Below are 23,288 nucleotides of genomic sequence, written 5' to 3'. Positions count from 1 at the left end.
AAAGAGAAGAAGGAGAAGAGGTAGACTCTTGACCCAGAGAAGAGACAGAGGATGCTGGCACCATCATGGGGTGCCCAGTGGTACCCCAGGCACTCAGAAATGCTGGTCAGAGAGCAGCTCTCCATCTGAGACCATCTAGGTCTAATTCTTCAGCTGCAGAAAGAGTCCACTGGACTTCCTGCGCCTGGCGCTATAAGATACCCACTTGTGTCTCTTCAGTGGGAAGATACCACCTTCCTGCCTTAGGCAGTAAAAGGACCCAGGAACTGGGGGTCTTGTCCTGGCTCAGTCAGCCAGGCAGACACTGCCAATAGCTTTGGCAATTGTTAAAGAGTTTGTATCTCAAGCTCTGTTGGCTGCTCTGGAGGGCACAGAGGTACTCTGGGGACTCCACTGCCCGGTACATGGAGAAAATGTGAGCACAAGTCACTGCTGGCGTGCGGAGTGGCCCCGGCACTGTGCTGGCTGGCGCCCTCCGTGGACTGTCTCCTTAACTTACAGCAGTTATCCTCGCCTTTCCTGACAGACACCAGAGTTCTGGGAGGTTCTGCATGCCCATGACCTCCTGGGCACCAAACCAGGGATTAGGCTCTGGAGTCTGCCTCCAGAGCTTCTGCCCTTTTCAGTGCACCCTGTTCAAGGGGCTCAGAGGAGGTGGGTGACTTGCTCACGGTCACACAGCTGAAAGAGCCAGGCCTTGGGCACTGGTATCCTTCCCCAAGTCCAGGACTCCTCACAGCCCAGCCGCCTCCTCTATAGTGTCACAGGATAGCCCATGTCAGTCACAAGCACCACAACTGCTCTTCAGGAGAAATGAACGTACTTCCTGTGATTCCAGTACCCATGAGACCATTACCCATCCTAGGCGCCTGCAGTGCTGGCCCCAAAGGAGATCTGGACTCTGGGAGGTGTCCAGAGTTTACCAGGCAGCTTTGGCCCAGTGAATCAGGCTTTCAGAGTCGACAGCCTTGCACCCAACCTGAAGGCTGTCTGCTCCAGCAGATGGAAGGCTGACCTTTGTGGTAATTTTGGCCATCTGTTGGTCCCTAGGCAGGACAAACTCCTCCTGGGCCCTGCCTAGGGCCAGCTTAGCACACTCAGGATTACTTGGTGAAGGTGTGTAACTCACTTAGGACACTTGGTTGGAGCAAAGTGCAAGCTTTCACTTCCCGGAACTGCAGCCAGAGACTTAAGAATACAGGTCCTGGGGTCACAGAGGGAGGGTTGAGAGGGCCCTTCAGCACTGAGAGATTGAGAGGGGGATTTCAGCATGGGGAAGGACGCTTGCCACACTTTCTCTCATCCTTTCGGTGCCTCTTGGTGGCATAGGACCATTATCTATTTTACACACAAGAAAGCTGAGATTCCATTTTCTGAAACACCCACATTAGATCCACCTTCATGGATCTGGAATGGGAACCAAGGCCTCTGTAACTCTGAACCCAATGCTCCTTTACCTGCTCACAGCTGGCCCTGAGCCCCTTAGGGGTAAGAGGATGCCCAGTCCAATGCTCTTCCCACACACACTGTTGGACCCACCTACCTTGATTTTAGTGAGTGATGAAGGTATCAACTCGTTCGTAAGATAAATGATTTATTGACTTTTAAAATACTTACTAAAATGACAACTGATTACCCATTGTTAAAATCTAAGGTGGGCCAAACAATGATTCGATTAAGAAATACTAAAAGTATCACTCAGCCAGCTCTTCTAAGCTTCGGTCCTAAGGCCTTGCTGGGGATTGTGGGAACTGGAAACAAGCCAGGTGTCCATCCTCGGGGATGGGATGAAGGGTACTGTGTGCTCCAAACAAAGAATACTCTTGAACTGTTGCAAATGAGTGTTGTTCGATAATGACTGACTTGGAGAGCTGCTTTCACGTGTTGTAAGGACAAAAGCAGCTTCAAATGGGATGTTCTAGCTTTTCTTTTTGTTTTTAGTATTTCTGTTTGATGTATATATGTGTTTTGGTGACTGCCTTATTTCACCTGGCATAAAGTCCTCAAAGGTCATCCATGTTGTAACATGTAATAGGATTTCCTTCCTTTTTAAGAGCGAACAATATTCCATTGTATGCCACATTTCATTTATCCATGCACCATCAATAGACACTTGGGTTGTTTCCACCTATTGGGTTTTGTGAATAATGCTGCTATGAATATGGGTTATTTCTATTTTTAAAGAAATCAAAAGAAGCATTTCTATGCAAAACCCATTAACTACACATCATGGAGAAGTCAAAGGTCTTAGGATTGGAGTTGGGAGCCCTCTGCTCTTGCTGCAGTTTCCCCACTCATGGGGATCCACCAGGTCCCTTTAGTTCTCTGCTTTCTTGAGCTTCAGTCTCCCCATGTGACAGTGGGGTGACTGGACCAGGTGGTCTCCCGGGGCCAGCCAGCCTCCAGGTTTCCCAAATCCATGATCCATTCCTGCTCCTCCTCTCACTTTCTGCTCTGGCTCCACTATCTCCTGGTCCCTTTCTTCCTGTCTCATTCTGGTGCCCAGATCCTGGGATGAGAGGACAGACTCCTGGCCTGGTGTTTTGGTCTTGGATTTTGAGAGCCAGATGTGGGAAGGGGGACACAGCTGATGCAATGAAATGGCCTCAGAATTGACTCTGCCAAACCTGGGGGACAGATACCCACCCAATTCTGAGGCTAGGACAAGTCCAAACAGTGGCCTGCGTGGGGTTAATTCACCAGGCAGTTTACCCAGGGTAGCCTCCAAATCTCAGCTGAAGCAGAAAATGGTCTGGGATCCTCAGTTACCGGCAGCCACAGGAATGCTAATCTCTCTTTGCACAGCCCTGGGAAGCTGAGTTCTAAAAATTCCTAACATTCCAGTTTGGTTTGCAGCCGCCCTCCCCACCCACCTTCCCGGCACACCCAGAACCTGCAGCTCCATACCTATTCTTTCACTCCACTGAGCCTTTGCTTAAGCAGTTGGCTCAGCCCCATCTGCAAAGTCCTCCCAATCCTCAGCTCCCTCCATCTGCCCCATGTCTCCCACCTGCTGCTTGACCATCTCTGGCCCTCCTCATTCTTCAGGATGAGTTTAAGCTGCTCCACCTTTCTATGAAGTATACTGGTCGCCCCGCCCCCTGGCACCCCTGCCTCCACTCCAGACGAAAGTCATTGCCCACTGCTCTGTGCCTCAACAGACACCCCTGCTTCCGTCTCTCACAGTAAATCGCTTCACAGCAGTGGTTCACCTTTGCTCCCACCAGCCTTTGTGGCCCTTGAGGGTGGGAACAGTGACTAGTCCCTCTCTGGGTCCCAGGGCCTGGCATGGGACCTGGCACTGAGTGAGCACTTGATACAGGTTAGATGGATGGATAGAAGAGAGAGAACCAGAGAAGGGACAGTCACTAGTACCAAGGTTTCAGAAGTTGTATGCTAACTTGATCTTATCATTAGCTTCTCAAATGAAGTTATGATTTGGGGCAGTTCTCCTCCAAAATGGAATTGTTCTTAGCAAACCACCCTATCCAGCCAATGATTTATTTTAATGCTTTGGCATACATACAGTTAATGTGTCTCCAGGGAACCACATTTTTCCAGATGAGACTGGCATGGAGCATGGCAGTGTGACCTAAAGACCCCACCTGCAGGTCTGAGGTTCACATGAGACTGGCTGCTGAGCTGCCTGATTTCTGATATCCTGGTCCTGGCCCCAGATGAATTCATATCTCTGCTTTGGGGCAGAACAGGTCCCCAGTGCTGGGAAGGTTGGAAGCTCAAAGGCACAGGGAACCAAACCTTGAATGCTCAGTTCACGTGAATGAATCAGGTAGCCCTGCCAAGAACTAAATCAAGGTCTGTTGCTTCTGAACTCCCTGCTGCTGCCTTGCACCAGCCTCACAGGCATCGTTTGGTAGGCAGAGGCATGGACACAGATGGACTGAATGAAGCCCCAGGTGTTGTGGCTTGGTGTGAGGATTGCCAGCATGTTTTCTCTCTAATGCCGCCTCAACTCGATTGTTAGTGACTGCGTGGATGCCATGTTCCGAGGCCTCAGCTAGGGTTAGCAGGAAGGAATACTGAGATTGATTATGAACGTCTGCCTCAGGAGAGAGAGGGAAGAGCCATGCCTAAGTGCCACACCGCTGCCACTCCAGCATCAATACTGACCAAACACAGGCGGCTCAGTGGCTGAATGACTTGGCATTAAATTCTACTCTGCTGGGCCTCCATTTGTTCATTTCTGAAACAGACATGTATTAGAGTACGGGCAGAAGCCTTAAAGTATTGTGGCTTAAAACATATTGGAACTTCATTTCTCTCTGACATCGAAGAATCCAGAATGAAGTGCGCAGTTCTGAGCTGGCAGGACAACTGTGTCATCTTCAACACGCAAGTTCTGCTTGTGAGCCCAGCGTGGCTACTTCAATTCTTGTCATTTCCCAGGCAGAAGGAAAGGGAACTGGGCCAGGGCAGTGTGTGTGCAGTGGTTTGGAAGGTATGACCCAAAAGCTGCCCACTGCATTTCTCATATCCCATTTAGGCAGAATAATCACTTGGCTACACCTAGCTGTGAGCTTGGCTGGGCGATGTAATCCTTTGCTGGGAATCCACGTGTCTAAAACTCTCTTTTTTTTAATATTTATTATTTTTTTTGATGGCTTCCCTGGTGGCTCAGATGGTAAAGAATATGCCTTCAGTGTGGGAGACTCAGGTTTGATCCCTGGGTTGGGAAGATCTCCTGGAGAAGGGGATGGCAACCCACTCCAGTATTCCTCTCTGGGGTTGCAAAGGGTCGGACACGACTGAGCACACACACACTCGCACGCGTGCGTACATTAATTTTTTTCACTTGGCTGCACCAGATCTTAGTTGCAGCTTGCAGGATCTTGGATCTTTGTTGTGACTTGCTGGATCTTTAGCTGCACCTCGCAGGATCTAGTTCCTGACCAGGGATCACACCTCCATTGGGAGCTCAGAGTCTTAGCCACTGCACCAGCAGGGAAGTCCCTAAAGCTCTTTTAAACAGAAAGAGAGGATGTGGGTGCTAGAATGAAATATCCCAGGAGATGATGGTCTTCTCAGGTTGTTCTAGTGGTAAAGAACCTGCCTGCCAGTGCAGGAAATATAAAAGACACGGGTTCGATCCCTGTGTCGGGATGATCCCCTGGAGGAGGGCACGGCAGTCCACTCCAGTACTCTTTCCTGGAAAATCCCATGGACTGAGGAGCCTGGTGGGCTGCAGTCCACAGGGTCGCACAGAGTCGGGCACGACTGAAGTGACTTGGCATGCATGCAGGAGATGATGTCCATCACCTCCCAGGGCTTTTAGGAGAACTGATGATGGCGTACGCCTCGCCTCTGGCACCTCACAGGCCTTCCCCAAGTTCACTGGGTGCTTCTCCTCTCCCACACAGGAGCTGGTGAAGATCCTGCACAAGGCACTGGAGGCAGCCCAGCAGGAGAAGAGGGTGTCCAGTGCATACCTGGCAGCGGCCCAGGACAAGGACCGGCTGGAGCTGGTGCGTCACAAAGTGCGGCAGATTGCGGAGTTGGGCCGGCGGGTGGAGGCCCTGGAGCGGGAGCGGGAGAGCCTGGCGCAGACAGCAAGCCTGCGGGAGCAGGAGATACGGGAACTGCAGCAGCACGTGCAGCTGCTCCTGGACAAGAATCAGGCCAAGCAGGAGGTCATCTGCAAGCTCTCCGAGAAGGTCACCCAGGACTTCATGAAGGCCCCAGAGGAGGCCGACAGGGACTTCCTGAGCCAACAGGAGAAGATGGAGCACCTAAAGGTAGGTAGGGGCCCTGGGCCCTTGGGGAGGACACCGATCTTGACCCCAGGGGTTTTCTAGGTAGAACTGGGATGATCCTTAATACTGGAGAATTTGTATTTGAAACAGATGTTGGTGGAAGTGTTGCTGTACCCTCCCTCACTTTCTTAACGAGTGGACCCAATGCAGCTTGACGTTTTCATGATACCCTAAACTGAAAAGTGAATGTATCTCTAAATTATCAGAGCAGAGATGGAAAAGCCCAAGATGGAGTCAGAACTCCTAAGCACTCTGGGGCCGGCCTGGTCAGCTTCCTTCAGTGCCACATTGGTGTCCTTGGAAGCCACCGGGGTGTCCAGTGGCCCTCTTCAGCAGTCCTGCACACAAGTGGTGGCCTGTGCTGCTGTGACTTGGTCATGATGATGATAATAATCGGCACCCCTACATACAGATTGTTTATGGTGAGGCGTCCACCATCCTAAGCGCTCTTTGTATATCACTTCATTTAATCCTCGCACCAGCCCTGGAAGGCAGCCACTTACGTGCTCCCCACATACAGATGAGGATGCCAGGGCTGTGAAAGGTGAAGTTACTTGCCCAGGGCTATGTGTGGAGGAAGTGAGGGGACTGGACCCGGGTTCCAGCTCCCTTCTCTGACCATTCTGTCTGCTTTGCTGCCTTCCCAGTGCTTCTAGCCGCCACTGTCATCCCTTTCTCACCCTCGTGCAGGCCGTGGCTCTCACCCATCTCCCAGGGACCAGTTACCACTCAGGAAGTGAGGACTTTATTATAGGTGTGATGCCTGCCACAGTCTGCAACCTCCTCCCTGGAGGGTGGTGACAGGAGCTGGGGACAGGTGCTTTCAGCCCCCACCGTCCCTATAGGCAGCCATATAGCCCCAGTCAGTCCTGCCCCAACCCTGGCACTCACAGCCACATAAATATACTTCAGATTACCATGGGAATCCCAAACCGCTATATCAAAGAACTGCTATTGGTGGGGATCGGGGTGAGGGGGTGGGTGGCAGGGGTAAGAAGGGGAAAAGAAAAAAGAACTAAAGAAATTCAGGAGCTTTTGAGAAACCAGTGGGCAGTGTGGTGCAGTAGCCACTCCCCAAGCTCTGAAGTCAGGCAGACTGCTTCTTGCTAGCTATGTGACCTTGGGCAAGTTATCTCGCCTTTATATGACACGGCCTAGCCAGTCCTACAGTTGTTAGAAGGATAAAAAATGACACAAAACCCAAATTTCTTTCCCTTTCTTTTTCAGAAGGAAAAAGCACATAACTACTCTCTGAACCTTTTCCCTTATTTGGTCTAAAATCAGAAATGCTTTTGAGTTCAAAAGGAAAACAAAATCTTTCAAATGCAGATGTAGCTAGGTTGTTAGAAAGCTCTGAAGTGAAAGTTGCTCAGTTGTGTCCAACTCTTTTTGACCCCATGGACTATACAGTCCATGGAATTCTCTAGGCCAGAATATTGGAGTGGGTAGCCTTTCCCTTTTCCAGGGGTATTCCCAACCCAGGCATCAAACCCAGGTCTCCCGAATTGCAGGTGGATTCTTTACCAGCTGAGCCATAAGGGAAGCCCTGAATCCCTCACAAAGTGGTGAAAATCGCTTCCATCAGATTGCTTTCCTACTCTGCTCTGCCTGCTAAGTGTCTTTCTCCTTTCTGTGCCCATTCTGCTGGAACCCACTGTTGAAAACCCAGAGAAGCAGCATGGGGGTGAGAGAAATGGACTTGTGCAAGCATGGACTCACCTAGGAGACTGAATGTGCCCCTGAATGTGCCTGTCCAGGAATTTGTCAGTGAGCTCAGAGATGAAGAGACTCTGGGTACAATTCACTTCACCCATGCTGACATTGACGGCTGCTCCCCCAAGGTTGTTAGAAAGCCATCAGTCCTTCAGCTGACACCGTGGAGGTGTTCTGTGCTAGAAAGAGTTGTACGTACTAGACTCCCTTAATTTTAGCCTCTGGGTCTCTGATCCAGGAGAAAATAGAAGATCCATCAAAACTCCGCTGTCTGCAGGTTTGGGGACAGAACGTGTTCACATCTCCTGCTTGCCCTTGTGGTTGAGGATGCTCAGCTTTGAGGAAATCCCCCCCTGTCCAAACTGTCAGTGTGAGAACAGAATCACTGACCACTTGAATACAGAGCTTGGCTGGCAGGGCCAGGCACGTCCTGGAGAGGAGGAAGCACTGATCCAGGGTCACACAGCAGAAGTGGCAGGGCCACCGCCAGACCCTGGCTTTCCCCTTGTCCCATCTGCTCCTGCCCCACTAGCACCAGGGCCGGTCCCCGGCTCCCTGGTCCCTGTGAGAGCAGGTGGGCAGACGCTTCTTCCCTGTCCCCTCTCTCCAGTTGTGTTTTCCTCATTTGCTTCCCTGGTGACAGTCACGTGGCTTTTCTCTTCTCTGAGGTCTCTCTTTTTCCTTCCTACAGTTCTGAGCCAAGAAGAACACTCAGGGTAGGGCAGTGAGTGAATGGGAAGGCACTGCCCGGACGCCACCCCCGGACGCCACCAGGCCCACAGCTGCTCACGGGGCACTCGTCCCTGCCCTCCTTGTCTGGGCTGCAAGCAGGGCACCCTGTGCAACACGTCCCAAGCCTTGGAGAGCCCCTGGACGTGAACTGGAGCTTCTGGGCTGGGAGGGATCTAATGGAGAGGGTCAGGATGGCCTGTCAGCCGTGCGCAAGTGACCCATCCCCGTTGTTGAAGTGCCACAGGCAAGGTGTGCTGTTGTTAATCAGGGCCTGAAGGAGATGGGTGGCATTTCAGGGGGTTCCGAGGAGCTCCAGTACCGTAGTCTTTTATGCCTCAGCACAGAAAGAATTCAACGAGACGCAGAGTGATAGATAAGGAGTGATCTATTGAAATAGGACACTTGTGAGGCTTACAAGAGGCTAGGTGAGAGAGTGCTGGGCTCGAGAGCTTACTGAGCTACAGTTTTATAATCAAAAGAAAAGTAGGGACAGGGAGAAGACCTTCTTTGTCTTTCTTTAGTAGACATCCTGCTTCCATCATCAGCTTCTCCAGGTTGAGCAGGAGAGTTTTCTTATCCTTCCATGGTCAAGCTAGGTCCGCAAATTATTGTTTTTTATGTGAGCAGAGACGTGTCCTCGCTTACTCAGCTCACTGGGCAGGATGTGGTCTCAGGCCACCGTTGTTTTATTACCTGGGGCATGTCTAGTGCTTCTATTGCATGGATTGGTTGCTAAGCAAGCCTGCTTGGTTTTGTGGTTAAGCAAACCTTCTTTTTCAAGTAATCATTAACTTACAAGGGTCTGCTATGATTTTTCTATTTATAATCCCCTAGTGGGATTTGCTATTTTTTTATTTGTTTATTTTTAATTGAAGGATGATTGTTTTACAGTATTGGTTTGATTTCTGCCATACATCAGTACGAAATCAGCCATAGGTGAACATATGTCCCCTCCCTGTTAAAGCTCCCTCACACCTCCCACCCTTTCCCACCCCCCTAGGTTGTTACAGAGCCCCAGTGTGAGTTCCCTGAGTTACAAATTATTTAATCACCTACTATGTCCCTTCACTCTGCCCCTATCAGTCCTATCTAGTCACACCTGCAGCAGTCTCTCACACTCACCTACAGCCAGCCCAGTACAATTTTTTGAATGCAAGAGAAAGGGATTGAGTTTCAGCTAGTAAATGCCCTGGAATCAACGTGAGCATGTGTTGTCCACTGCTTCTGCAGAGTCCTTCCAAGCAGAATAAAGATGGAGCCGTGGCGGTGGTGGCTGTGGTCACTCTTTCAGGCTCCTGCTTAACCCTCCTCAGTGGGTGGTCAGCTTCTCCTTGCCCCAGGCGGGAGGATTCATGCTCCCTCCACTGGACAGCTTGCAAAAAGGAAAACTCTAGGCTTAGAGATAGGCCTCACAGATTTATTCATAAGAGAGGCAAACCAAAAACATCTAAGGCTCAAATGAAAAAACAGCAACAGGAGAAGGATTATATCTAAGTTATGGTAAATTCACTTCCTAGAATAGTCATCGGACGTCAAAAATCATCTTTAGGAAGCTTCTGTAGAAACAACAGAAAAATATTTACAAAGTGACACTAAGTAGAAAATTCTCACCCAGAATTGCTCAAAATGATCACCAGTATGTGACAAAATATGTTCATTTAAAAAACAAACACTACTGGAATGGTTCTGTTTTGCTCCTTGTAGCAGTGTACACATTAGCTCACTTAGTCTCAGCTGCCAGGTGAGTTTGGTGAAACTTGCCCCTTTTGCAGAAGAGGAAACAGAGTCAGAGTGACTCAGTGGGCCTCCCGTCCAGGAAATCAGAGCCGGGATTTGAACTCTAGGCTTAATGCTCTCTCTACCATATCACACTGGTATCAAGATTAGAGAAGGGGACTATCAATATTGTTTTTTTCTTTCAGAGTTCCTTTTCTATTTGCCAATATTGGGAATTATTGGAAATTTCTGAAGGAAGTGTTGGCAGCACATCTGAGAGTGAGGACCAGGGAGATGGTTCTGGTGCAGCCCATTAAATGCTTTGCTCTCTTCTTCAGGATGACATGGAAGCATACCGGACCCAGAACCGCTTTCTCAACTCTGAGATCCACCAGGTCACAAAGATCTGGAGGAAGGTGGCTGAGAAGGAGAAGGCCCTCCTGATGAAGGTGAGGGCGGAGCCCAGGTCTGGCCATCTCAGTCTCCAGCCACCCTTCCAGTCCACTCACCCCCTCACCACTGTCTCACTCTCTCCTCTTGACCCAACTGCTCACCCTCCGGACTGTGCCCTTCGTGAACTTCATCCACATGTCAGAGATCTGTGCTCTGCTGACTGCTGCTTCTGATCACAGGGGTAAGAGGAAGAGGCAGGCAGCCACTGTTGTCCTACCTCCCCACTTTGTAGCAAGCCCTGGCCCCCGTCTAAAGTAACTGCCCAGGGATTTAAAGGGCCAGCACCCTTCCCCCCCACCCCCTGCCAACTTCATACTTCTTTTCCCCCTTTTTGGGAGCCAGGTATTAACTATCTATTCCAAAACAACTGCACATGTGGGGGAAATTAGAAAGTGACCACACGTGCCCAGGGAAAGGCACAGAAAAGACCTAAGAACTCAAGTTTATACCTTATTGTTTATCCTTGAGGTATAAACAATCAAAACAAAAACAGCAAACCCTAGAGTAAGCGGGAGAATCTGATTCCCAGAGTTACCACTGTCAGTTTTAATAACATAGTGGCTAGTTATTTTACAGGCAAAAGCAAATTTATTCGGGACTAACCAGAGGAATTGCAACTTGGGATCCATGAACCGTGGTGAACCACAGGCAAATTCAAGGAACAGGGAAGGGAAACTTGCTTTTTATAGGGAAAAGGGAAGGGTTAGGAGGGACTGTGATAACCAGAAAGTCCACTAGAGGTATGGAGGCTTCTCATTGGTTGGACTACTGAGGTCTTTGCTTTTCCTGCTGGAGCCTGAAGTGGAGGCACCGTCCCATCAGAGATGTAGGTGTACACTTCTTCCTGCTTGGAGCAATTAGTACTGCGGGTGACAGGACCTGAGAGGTCCCCATACAGGCCTGACCGGACTCTCTTCTTCGCTGAGCTTTCTTTAATTAATTCCACCCCACCTTATTAGGTTCAGATGTTCCATTTTCAACAAAGTATCATGAGGCATACAAAGAAACAGGAAGATATGGGGGCAGGCAGATGGGGAATGTGCAGTGTGTGCCCCACGAGGTGGGAGAGAGGTGGTGTGCTGGAGGAGCAGAAAAAGCCCCCCAGGTGACATTAGAAGGCACAAGGGCAGTGTCCAGAGCTCCACGTCCATCCCCTGGGCACTGCTCGGGTATACCCCCTATAGGGAGCTTGCTCTGGGCCAAGTGCCCTGCAAGGGCTTTAGATACCTTGGCTCATCTGAGTCACACAAGAATTCTGAGGCAGACTCTATTATCCCCAGTGTTCAGATGAAGACATTAAAGCACAGAGAGGTTAAGTAATTTTGCTGTAGGTCACCCAGCCTGTAGTTGCTGAACTAGCATGGGACTGCAGGCCATGCAAGAGCCTGTGCTGCCCCTGCCCACCTCTCCCCTCTTGTTTCTGAATCTAGCTCCAGCCCTGGGCCTGGTTCTCTTGCCTGGAGCCCTTTCTGCCTTACTGTAAACTCTTGGGTTCGGGGCTCCTCTCCTTTTCTTCATATGAATGGCTGGGGTCCGGGGGATGGGAGATGAGAGCTGGAAGAAGGGCTGGACTGCCTAAAGCTGTTCAGCCCTCTGGCCCAAGCCCAACCAGGTGGCCTGACCATCCCCCACCTCTCTCTCCCACAGTGTGCCTACCTCCAAGCCCAGAACTGTCAGGTGGAGAGCAAGTACCTGGCAGGGCTGCGGAGGCTGCAGGAGGCCTTGGGGGTGGAGGCCGGCGAGTGCTCAGAGCTCCTGAGGCAGCTCATCCAGGAGGCACTGCAGTGGGAAGCCAGCGAGGCCTCGGCCGACAGCATCGTGCTCAGCCCCAGCACCGTCAGGTGAGCCCAGAGCAGGGCTGGGTCTGCAGGCCCCGGGTGCCACCAGCCACCCTGCTGCCAGTGCTGCTGACCAGGTGTGAGCGCTGCCCATCCCCTACCTCCTTGTACCTTCAGACGGATGAGCATGTGGTTGGGATGAAACCCATTTTACAGCTGAGAGGCGTGGCAGGCCCCTTCTCAAGACCACACAGCACCTTAGTGTAGCTAACATGGACCTGCTTCCCGAATTCTGTTTTTTTCCCGCTACCCCAGACTGTCTCCAGAGGTGTTTGTCAGAGAGGGGAGGAGGGGACACAAGCCACCTACCTCCTCTGAGCCAAGCCTTTGCTGAGGACAGTGGACCCGGGCAGTTAAACAGAATGGGTTGTGGCTGGGGTCAAAGGTCCCTAGAGGCTGGGTGGTCCAGTGGCTGGCACCCAAGCTTTGGAGGCGGACTTGGCTTTCTCACTGTAACCTTGGACAAGTCACTTGACCTTTCTGAGCCTCCTACTCAGCCTCCCTAAGGCGTAGGCTAAGATCACCAGCTTCGCAGGATCATGAGGATTAAATGAGATAGCACAGGCAGAGCACATAATCGGGGCAAATGAATGCTGACTGGTGAAAGGCTGCGTGGAATGGGTCTCCACTGCTCGGTCCTGCTTCTTCTTGGCGCTGCCTGCTCCCCATCTGGCCTTGGGCTTCCTGGCTGTGGAAGTGTGGCTGTCCAATGGTAGTACAGGCCTCCTCGGACCTAAGGCTTCATGGAGTAATAAGAGGGTTCTGTTTTTTTTAATACTTATTTGTTTGGCTGCATCAGCTCTTGGTTGCAGCATGCAGGATCTTTGTTGCGTTATGCAGGATCTTGCATTGTGTCTCCAGACTCTAGTTGTAGCCCACATGCCCCAGAGCACACAGGCTTCATTAGCCGTAGCGCATAGGCTTAGTTGTTCCACAGCCTGTGGGATCTTAGTTTCCCAAGCAGGGATTGAACCCACGTGCCCTGCATTACAAGGCAAGTTCTTAACCACTGGACCACCAGGGAAGTCCCGAGGGTCCTTTATATTTGCACAGAATGAATGAGCATATCTCTTTTAGCACTTGCTGTCTAGTCTAGCCCCCAGCAGTTTACATCTGAGGATCTCACTGGGTCTTCATGAGGCAGTGCAGGAGCCCCTGTACCCACTGTACAGAGTAAACTGAGGTCCAGAGCACTGAAGTGACCTGCCCGGAGTCACATGGCCAACTTACAATAAAGCCCCGCAGGCTCCCTGCCCAGGCCCCACCCTCTCCTCACTGCCCCTTATCTGGGGAAGGGCCTTGCAAAGTGTTGCTGACACGGACTTTTGCTGGCAGTGAGTACGACGAGTACGGCTTCCTGACGGTGCCCAACTATGAGGTGGAGGACCTGAGGCTGCTGGCCAAGATCCAGGCACTGGAAGTGCACTCCCACCACCTGCTGGCCCACGAGGCTGTGGAGCGGCCACTGCGGGAGCGCTGGGCCACCCTGGGCGAGCTGGCCCCCTCAGCAGAACTGAAGCAGCTGCTGCGGGCGGGCGTGCCCCACGAGCACCGGCCGCGTGTTTGGAGATGGCTGATCCGCCTCCGCGTCCAGCACCTGCAGGCCCCTGGCTGCTACCAGGCACTGCTGAGCCAGGGCCAGGCCTGCAAGCACCCTGCTGCCCGCCAGATCGAGCTGGACCTGAACCGGACCTTTCCCAACAACAAGCACTTCACCTGTCCCACCTCCAGCTTCCCTGACAAGCTCCGCCGGGTGCTGCTGGCCTTCTCCTGGCAGAACCCCACCATTGGCTACTGCCAGGGCCTAAACAGGTAAGCTACACAGCCTCGACCTTTCAGGGCACCTCTCTGCCCCTTTGCAGCCACCCAAGAAGCCAGGGAGGTCGACCAGATGGGCACAAGCAGGCGAAAGAACACATTGAAGACAGAGTTGGGCCAGAGCCCGAGGCTCCTCGTCCCGTCCCCTCCCCTGTGACATGTCCTCAGGGTGGTGCCGCTCCCACAGAGAGCACACGAGGGGGCCACTGGGGTCGTGTAGCCCTCTGCCGGCTCACGTAGTACTGCACAGCTGCCTGGGTCAGGGGTCATTGCTTTAAACAAAATCCACTCGGAGGAGCCCTAGGAAGATAGAATTTGTAACTGTGACAGAGGAAGCTCCTGAAAGTCGGGAAGGAAGTAGGGCTGGGGGCAGATGGCCATTGCAAGCCGAGGCCACTGCTGCCTCTAGTGGGGCCACAGCACGACCCCAGGAGGTGCCATTCGTGCTGCATCCAAGGAGACGCTGTTCTCTGAGACTGTACAGCCCTCCCTGGAGGTCTCTGACCTCTCATAATACATGGCCACTTCCTTCTCTCTCAGCAGACCAGCCCCACTGCCATTCTGTGGATATTTCCAGCCCATCCAGACTGTCAGAATAGAGACCTTAGCCCCTGAGTCAAGGCTTTCAGCAACCCACTTGTCGACACCCTCATGTTGCAGGCCTAAATTCCCCAAGGAAGGAGTCTGGCCCAGCCTGGATTAATTTTTACTTCTGGTTCAACAGCAGGAGACAAGGGATGGTAGGGCGGGGCTGGGATGGGGTGACTTGGTAGGGCTGGGACTCGGCCCAACTCTGTCTTCAACATGTCCTTTCGACTGCTTGTCTCCATCTGTTTGACCTCTCTGACTTCTTGGGAGGCTCCAAAGAGATAGAGAGGTGCCTTTCCAGTACTATGGGGAACTCTCAAGGCTGCCCCATAGAGGTGGCCTAATCGCAAATATTTCCCAAAGCAAGTTTTGGTTCAACTTAATTTAAACACATATATACTCAGACAAAATTTACATAAGCCATTCATATATAAGCTCTTTTTTTCAGAATAGGAAGTATATGGCGTTTACCTAACACAGAATAAATATTCAGAGTGTCCCTACTCAAATTGGAATGGTTCCTAAACGTAGCTGTTTTTAATACCTTTTTCCCAGCTCAAATTGGGTGAAGCTGAGCATTTGTTGTTTAGTTGCTAAGTCACGTCCCACTCTTTGCGACCCAATGGACTGTAGCCCACCAGGCTCCTCTGTCCACGGGATTTCCCAGGCAAGAATACTGGAATGGGTTGCCACTTCCTTTTCCATGGGATCTTCTCGACCCAGGAATCGAACCTGCATTTCCTGCATTGGCAGGCGAATTCTTTACCACTGAGCCATCAGGGAATCCCTGTACATGTACAGTTTCTGGGAATTCAGAGTTAAACCTGAACAACAATGCCTCTCAGTCTATGCCTCTTTGGAAATTTGTTCAGATTTCACACTACTCTAAACATCTGCTATAAGGAATGTCCATAGGAATTTATACATTTATTCATTCAGCAGCTGAGCAGAAACGTGCACACTTATCTGTTTGAACATGTTAAAATTCAGAAGGGACAAAACTTTTTAATCCTCTTTAAGATGAGATCTGAAGGGAACTGAAAGCTATGAGAGTAGTGTGAATGATTTGTACATTTCACACAAAGGTCAGGTAGGAGCTAAGACTTAAGGGGAGCCTCCTGGATGCCAGGTACATACCTGATGTCATCTAATCCTCAGGAAAGCCGTGAGAGGTGGGCATTGGTGCCCACATTGCCCAGCTGACACAACAGAGTGTCTGAGAAGCTAAGGAACCTGACCTGGACCTCACTATGCACAGGGGCTAAGCCATCTGCTAACCCTGGTCTCCAGCCCCCAGACCTGGTCCTTCCTACCGTGTGCCCACACACTCACAAGCTCACAAGGGGAGCTATAGTGGAGAGTGTGCTGAGAGCACTCAGAAACTTTTTTTCCTGATCAGATATAACTTTTTTGAGAGCAAGAATGGGGTTAGCCACATATGAGTTTTGGAGTCTAATCTATGCTGAAGGAGCAGGGGGAAATTCCCACAGCAAGACAATGTCTAGAGGTAAGCCTTGTGGAAGGCTTGTAGAAGGAAAGACGCTTCTCCCGGAGTGGAAAGAGACTGCACAGAGACTGCTGAGGGCTATAGAGGAACAGCTGAGGTATTTCTTTACTTCTTTGAATGCTGTATTTGTTGGCATTTAGGCAGATATTCATACTATTGCTTTAAATACAAGGTTATTTGTACAGTCCAGGGGATCCCAAAGAGTTGGGCATGACTGAGTGCGCATGCACACACACACATGCACACACACACGCGCGCACGGACACACATTTGTAATAGAGCCTGTTGAAATGTGGAGAGTGCACTGTATTCTTTCAAAGGCCCTTCAAACCCAGCCCCTTTCACTTGCCTGAGTGCTGCCGTCCAGTGGCAGCCATTAGAACTGCATGTGTGGTGTCTCAAGAGGACAGAACCTGCTTTTATGCAACAAATCCAGCCTGTTTGGAGCAAGACAGATATCATAGTAATGATTTAATACTAATTCACAGCAAAATTTTAAAATTCATTTCTCTCTAATATATAAGTAGAGTTATTTAAAGTATTAATAGTTTTTTTCTTTCCCACATCACCCTCCTTTGCAGACCTTCTCAGGCCTGAATGTATTCAGCTAGAGTCTGGCTGTAGCCCCAAGAGGTTGATAGGCCCCTAGTGAATGCCAGCAGCCTCTCATCACTAACCATTTTTTCCCAACCAGTTTTAAGTGTACAACTCAATGATCTGGAGTAAATTCACGGAGTTGTGTGGCTACCACCACAATTCAACTTTAGAGCATTTCCATCGCCCCTAAAAGACATCTTGTACCAATTCATAGTCACTCTCCATTCCCACTTGCAGCCCTGGACGACAAATCTTGCTTCTGTTTCTGTGAGTGCTCTTGTTGTGGACATTTCATATGCCAGTCATATGATGTGTGGTCATTTGCATCGAGCTTCTTCCCCTTAGCATGTTCTTGAGGTTCCTCCTTGCCGTAGCATATGTTTTGTTCTTTTTTTACTGAGCTACGTTCCACTGCACGGATGTGCCATACTTTGAGTATCCACTAACAAGCTGATGGGCATTTGGATTGTTTCTACCTTTTGGCTATTATGAATAATGCCACGAACATTCCTGGGCGATGTATTCTCAGATTCACCCTGGGGACTTCCCTGGCGATCCAGTGGTTAAGACTCTGTGCTTCCACTGCAGGGGACACAGGCTCGATCCTTGGTCAGGAACTAAGATCCTGAATGCTGTTTGGCATGACCAAAAAGCCAAAAAAAAAGGATGCACCCTGGATGAAATCTGCCAGGGAAGGAGAGAAAATCGTGCTTCTTCCAGGCAGACATCCCTGCTCAGCACTGTGGGGTTTTCTTTTTTATCCATGATCTCTAGAGCGTCGTGATAACTCTGGGGGAGAGGGGAAGCAAAGGAGGAAAGGAACTCTGAGTACTGAGCGCCTGGTGGGTGCCAGACAGTGACCAAGATGCTGTGTGTCTGTCGCCTTCGTGTCTCAGGCCTGGGAGGGGGATATTGTTAACCCCAGTTGACAGGTAATGAGAGTGGGGCAGAGAGAGACGAACATGCTTGCCAAGGTCTCAAAGCCTGTGAATATTAAGATGAGGGCAGCTAAACTTTATAAAGAAATCTCACTGCATGTTAAGCACTGTGCACGCACGCTAAGTCACTTCAGTCGCGTCAGACTCTTCGCGACCCCATGGACTACAGCCCACCAGGCTCCGCCATCCATGGAATTCTCCAGGCAAGAATACTGGGGTGGGTTGCCATGCCCTCCTCCAGGGGATCTTCCCAACCCAAGGATCGAACCCGCGTCTCATGTCTGCCACGTTGGCAGGTGGGTTCTTTACCACTAGCGCCACTTGGGAAGCCCATTAGGCACTGTGCTAAGCAGTTAGTGTGTATTTACTCCGTTCGTCCTTGAAACAGTCCTGGGATTATTGTGAGGCTGAGGCTCAGAGAGGGTAAGGGCCTTGCTCACAGTCACCCAGCAAGGAAGCTACAGGACCGGCATTCATACCCAGGCAACAGGACTCCAGAGGCCCTACTCTAAGATGATCCCCATTGCTCCATAAATCTCCTGGGTAGTCCTCTTCAAAAGCATGTTCATCTCGCCCCAGTTCCCAGGAACACCAGCCTGGTTAGGGAGTGTGGTGGGGAGGACACACCCCAGGGAGCCGCACCTGCCCCAGGCTGCTCGATTATGACTGCCACGGATCACTCCAGGCCTCCTTTCCTCCCACTCCAGACTGGCGGCCATCGCTCTGCTGGTCCTGGATGAGGAGGAGAGTGCCTTCTGGTGTCTGGTGGCCATTGTGGAGACCATCATGCCCGCTGACTACTACAGCAAGACGCTCTTGGCATCCCAGGTGAGCCGGTCAGGGAGAGGATTGGGGGCCACGCAGGTTGGTACCACTGAATTGTTCCTAAGAGCCAATGAATTTCTGAATCTGCATTTCTCCCTCTGTACAGTGGGCCAATAAACCCTGCTCTGGGACTGCTGTGATATTCCAGTGAGCTGATGGCCTTGAGAATTGTCAGGGCCCTGCCCACACCATAGGTTGTTGTTACTCCAGTGAGGACATTGTGTTATGAGAGGCAGCAGATATCCTAGGGAAGGGAGGAGGGGGAAATCTAGTGCCACTTGGTGTTTGCCAGCTGAGAGTTTCAAAAGAGAGGTCAGGTAACAAGGAAGCTGGGACTTGAGAGGGCGGGACGACTGGGGTGCTTCATAGGCTCCCATAATCGCCTACTAAGAACCAGCTGCCTCTGTCCTTTCACAGCCCCTGCACTGCCCTCTGAGCACAGGCCAGCCATGGGGTCAGGCAGAGCTAGGGTCAGAACCGGCCCCTCGGAAAACAGCCTTGTGCCCTTGGCAGGTGGCATCACCTCTCCGAACCTCAGGCCTGCCTGCTTCTGAATGGGAGTGGCACTGCTTCCCGGGATTGTTGAGAGGTGCAAATGCGAGACCGTCTCACACTTCCTCCCTCCAGCCTCTCCCTCCTCACCCCTTGTCCTGTTCTTGCTGCATCAGTGCCTCTGCTTGATGAAGAGACAGATGCTACTCAGAGGGAGCCTTCTCACTCCCCATTGAAACCTACCAAGCCATTACCTGCACCGCCCCCACCCCCCATCCTGTTCCCCTTTCCTACTTCAAGCACCCGACACTGTTTTCTCCTTCTGGGTGGAGAGATGAGGAGAGAGATCAGGGATGGAGATGAAGACTTAGGAGTCATCAGGAAATAGGTGGTGAATCAGGTGAGGATTGTGTTTTGCTGTGTGGCAGGGAGGCCCAACTTAATAGTGCCTTTTTTGGTAGGCTCCTGGGATTTTTTGATGATGGCTGTTCAGCAGTTAGTTGTGATTTTGTGGTTTTCATAAGAAGGGGTGAGTTCACTTCCTTCTACTCCTCCAACTTGAGCTAATCTCTCCTGCTACTGCTAAGTCACTTCAGTCGTGTCCAACTCTGTGCAACCCCATAGACAGCAGCCCACCAGGCTCCCCCGTCCCTGGGATTCTCCAGGTAAGAACACTGGAGTGGGTTGCCATTTCCTTCTCCAATGCATGAAAGTGAAAAGTGAAAGTGAAGTCGCTCAGTCGTGTCCAACTTAGCAACCCCGTGGACTGCAGCCTACCAGGCTCCTCCATCCATGGGATTTTCCAGGCAAGAGTACTGGAGTGAGGTGCCATTGAGTGGCTTAAATGAAGGATTATTTTTCACAGATAATGAGAAAGGTAAAGGCTCTTTCTGGCTGTCCTTATCACAGGATGGCCACACCATCTCTGGTCATGTATTTTCTCAAATACAGAAAATTTCAAATGTACAAAAACAGAAAGTGTAATGAACCTCCACGTATTCATTATCTAGCTTCAATAATTATCAACACAGGGAGGCTAGTACTATTCCCACCTATACTCACACCACTCCCCCTACTTTGATGACCTTGAAGTAAATCTCAGACATCATCAGTCCATCCATGCATCCTTCAGCGGGTTCAGTGGCATCTTAGATTTAGTGAGTTACCCTAGGCTTTGAGCTCCACAGCGGACCTGGAGTTCAGGGTGAGGAAGGAAGGAAGAGGGTGTTCACCACAGCCGAGAGCTAAGTCTGGAAGATGACTTAAATGGGGAGAAGGCTGAGAAACCAGCAGTTCCAAGAAAGAAAGAGCAAGAGGACCCTAAAATGAGCTCATCACTGAGATAGGAGCAACCACAGAACAACCATATTCTAGGGCAGGGAAGGAGCCAGTGCTGGAAGTGATCAGCCAGGTCCAGGGAAACAAGGACTGAGGCATGACAGTGACCATGCTCAGCAGCAGCACCTCTGGGCCCCATGACCTTGCCCTGAGCATCTGGTGCATCAAACCCAAAATAGGTGCAAAGTCGTGGTTGTGGTGTCAACCGATCCAAGCCTCAGCTCCTGCTTGGCTTGGCGTTCAGGATAAAGGGGCCCAAACTCCATGGGCTAAGAACTTCTGATCTACAGAGACCTCTGCATCAGAGCTCCAACCTGGAAGGCTGTTCACCTATGGAGTGACGTGTCTCCCTGTCAGGCTGGGCACCAGCTCCTCCGGACACTCTGTGCCCCAAGACAGGGCAGGACCCACTGGGAGCAGCCCCAGGGCTGGGTGTGACGGGTAGACGGGAAGCAGGCAGCCCCTCCTGCAGGGTGGCAGCCAACAGGTCCTCTCTTGGCTGCAGGTGGACCAGCGGGTGCTACAGGACCTCCTCTTGGAGAAGCTGCCCAGGCTGATGGCCCACCTGGGGCAGCGCTGCGTGGACCTGTCCTTCATCACCTTCAACTGGTTCCTTGTGGTCTTTGCAGACAGTCTCATCAGCAACATCCTCCTCCAGGTCTGGGACGCCTTCCTCTACGAGGGCATCAAGGTAGGGCACTGCAGAGGGTGAGCGGGAGGGTCCTGAGCAAGTCCCTGCCTCCTCTTGAGTCTTGACTCTGCCCCTGGCTGATGGGAGGATGGAGCCCAGCCAGCAGGGCTCTGGGGGACCTCTCTAGGGAGCCTGGCTTCATCAGCTCAAGTGCTCTGCACCCCTGAGAGGAAATGGCGCTTCTGCCTCTGAAGACCATGCTAGAGCTGGGAGGATTCCCTTCCCCTGGACAGGGGGCTCCAGCCTGCTCAGAAGGCACACCACTGCTGCCTTCCCCTCCTCCTGTTCAGACAGAGCCCTAGATGGGACGGCTCCTCCCAGCTCTGCCCTTTTCCTCGCGAGGAAACCCTTGGCAGGCCCTCCCCTGGCCTCCGCCACATTTCCCCATGGTGGTGGACCTCACAGTTCACCAAGCACCCTCAGATCCATCTCTCCATGCAATTCCTGCTGGCACCCCAGGTAAAGACAGGGTTACCCTCATTAGATCCAACAGAGGCAACACCTTGCCCAGGCTCCCAGGACAGTCAGGCTCCCAATCCCGACTGCCAGCTGAGCTCCCCATGCGGTTTCCAGCCACCCCCACCTTGGCTTTGCCCCACATGTTTCTTCCAAGCCTCCCATCTCTGCAGCCTGCCCAGGGCTGTCCACACTGCCTGGGGGTGTGGGTTCTGGGGCTTCCCTGCCCTGGCTCCCTATCCCCACCCTGAACCCCACTCTGCCCCTCAGGTAGTGTTCCGCTATGCCTTGGCCATCTTCAAGTACAATGAGGAGGCACTCCTGAGGCTACAGGATAGCCTGGAAATCTACCAGTACCTGCATTTCTTCACCAAGACCATCTGTGACAGCCGGTGAGACCCGCTTCTGCCCCCACCCTTCCACCCCCCCCCCACATGTGCGAGCCCAGGACACAGAGCAGAGAGGCGGCTGCTGTTCCCAGTGCAGGTTCATTAGCAACACTGACCCTCCATCACAGCTTGGAGATCTTAGGGACATCCCACTGCCTCCGAATCTGTCCCCTTAACATGGCGTTCAAGGACAGCACGCAGTTTCATTTCTTGCCCACCTTCTCCAGCCCCCAACACCCATGCCCTAGGATCCTGCCCAACAGAGCTATCTGAGTTCCCAGGACAGCCTCCATCTCTGGGCTTCTGGCCCTGCAGGTTCTTCTGCTTAGAATGCCTCCCTGCACTCCCACCAGCACCGTGTTTGTCTCGCCCACCTGTGCTTTTTCCTCAAAACTCAGCTCACAGTCCCCTCCTCCAGGAAGCCTTCCCTGACCAACTTGCTCTTCCAAGGTTAGAGGTCCCTCAGCCCTAAGTTTCCTCCTGCCTCAGTACTTATCACTTCAGGTGGAAACTGTCTTCTCAGTCACTGTTTCCTCTCAGGAAAGGGCCTCGGCTGCCTGAGCGGAGTGAACACAGGGGTGCCCAGGATGCCTGCTGACTCTGACTCTGCTTTCTCCCCAGGAAGCTGATGCACATCGCCTTCAATGACATGAACCCCTTTCCCATGAAACAGCTGCGCCAGCTGCGGGCGGCCCACCGGGAGCGGCTGGAGGCCGAGCTGAATGAACTGGAGCAGCTCAAGGCCGAGTACCTGGAGACCCGGGCAGCCCAGGGCCCCTCAGTGCCCGAGGGTTGCCCCAGCGAGGATGAGGGGGAGGCAGAGCCCTGACATGGCTGCCTGCCCTCCCCAAGCCCTTTCTCGCCCTGGGCTGGCAGGCCCAGAAAAGGACAGCCATGCAGCGATATGTGACCCTGGGCAAGTCCCTTCTCCTCTCTGGGACTCAGTCTCCCCATTGAAATGTTGGCTTCTGAAGCCACTGGTTGGGTTTTCTCCTCATGAGCACACCCAGGATGCACCCCTTCTCATTTCCTCTGCAGAGCACTTTAGCACCCAGACAAGCAAGAGTGCTGTCTTTAATAGGGTTAACCTTGAACATTCTCTAAGCTTTATCTGTGTATAACAGTGTAAATACTGGAAATAGTTCACAAGCTCTGGAACCTAAACAGTTCTCAGTAACTGGTTGTTCCTAGGTGGGCCTGGGGCTCCAGGATGTTGCACCAACAGGGCCTTCTCAGCCTAGGACGTCTGTTGCTGCTGTTTCTCATGGTGTCTCTGCAGGGCCAGTCCTGGTTCCCGGAGGAGCTGGGTCCATATGCATTTACAGCTCCTGTCTTTGTGGGCGACAGCATCTCTCAAATACTGGTTGGGCTTCCCACCTACACGTTTCCTGAGCCTTGCATCTGCCCTCTCCTTTCTCCTCACAGC

The 23,288-nt window shown here is 51.8% G+C and overlaps 1 protein-coding gene across 3 annotated transcripts in view; it reads left to right on the top strand.

Moving 5' to 3' along the window:
* TBC1D2 (TBC1 domain family member 2) overlaps nucleotides 1–23,026 on the top strand; it is a 42,907-nt gene extending 19,881 nt beyond the window's left edge. For 2 of the 3 annotated variants that reach the window (XM_005683907.3, XM_005683910.3), the window contains 8 exons: nucleotides 5,379–5,753; nucleotides 10,271–10,381; nucleotides 12,033–12,226; nucleotides 13,559–14,035; nucleotides 18,379–18,499; nucleotides 20,832–21,017; nucleotides 21,744–21,865; nucleotides 22,484–23,026. In XM_005683907.3, the coding sequence (XP_005683964.2) occupies nucleotides 5,379–5,753; nucleotides 10,271–10,381; nucleotides 12,033–12,226; nucleotides 13,559–14,035; nucleotides 18,379–18,499; nucleotides 20,832–21,017; nucleotides 21,744–21,865; nucleotides 22,484–22,691 (1,794 nt within the window). In that variant the 3' untranslated portion in view covers nucleotides 22,692–23,026. Of the gene's footprint in view, nucleotides 1–5,378; nucleotides 5,754–8,179; nucleotides 8,466–10,270; nucleotides 10,382–12,032; nucleotides 12,227–13,558; nucleotides 14,036–18,378; nucleotides 18,500–20,831; nucleotides 21,018–21,743; nucleotides 21,866–22,483 lie in introns of those variants that run through there. The other variant, XM_005683911.3, reaches the window with a different exon arrangement.

This window comes from Capra hircus, chromosome 8 (assembly GCF_001704415.2).
Source record: "Capra hircus breed San Clemente chromosome 8, ASM170441v1, whole genome shotgun sequence".
In the NCBI taxonomy this organism is placed as follows: Eukaryota; Metazoa; Chordata; class Mammalia; order Artiodactyla; family Bovidae; genus Capra; species Capra hircus.
Note: the sequence above shows the minus strand (reverse complement) of the source record. Positions and strands in the feature narration are given on the sequence as shown.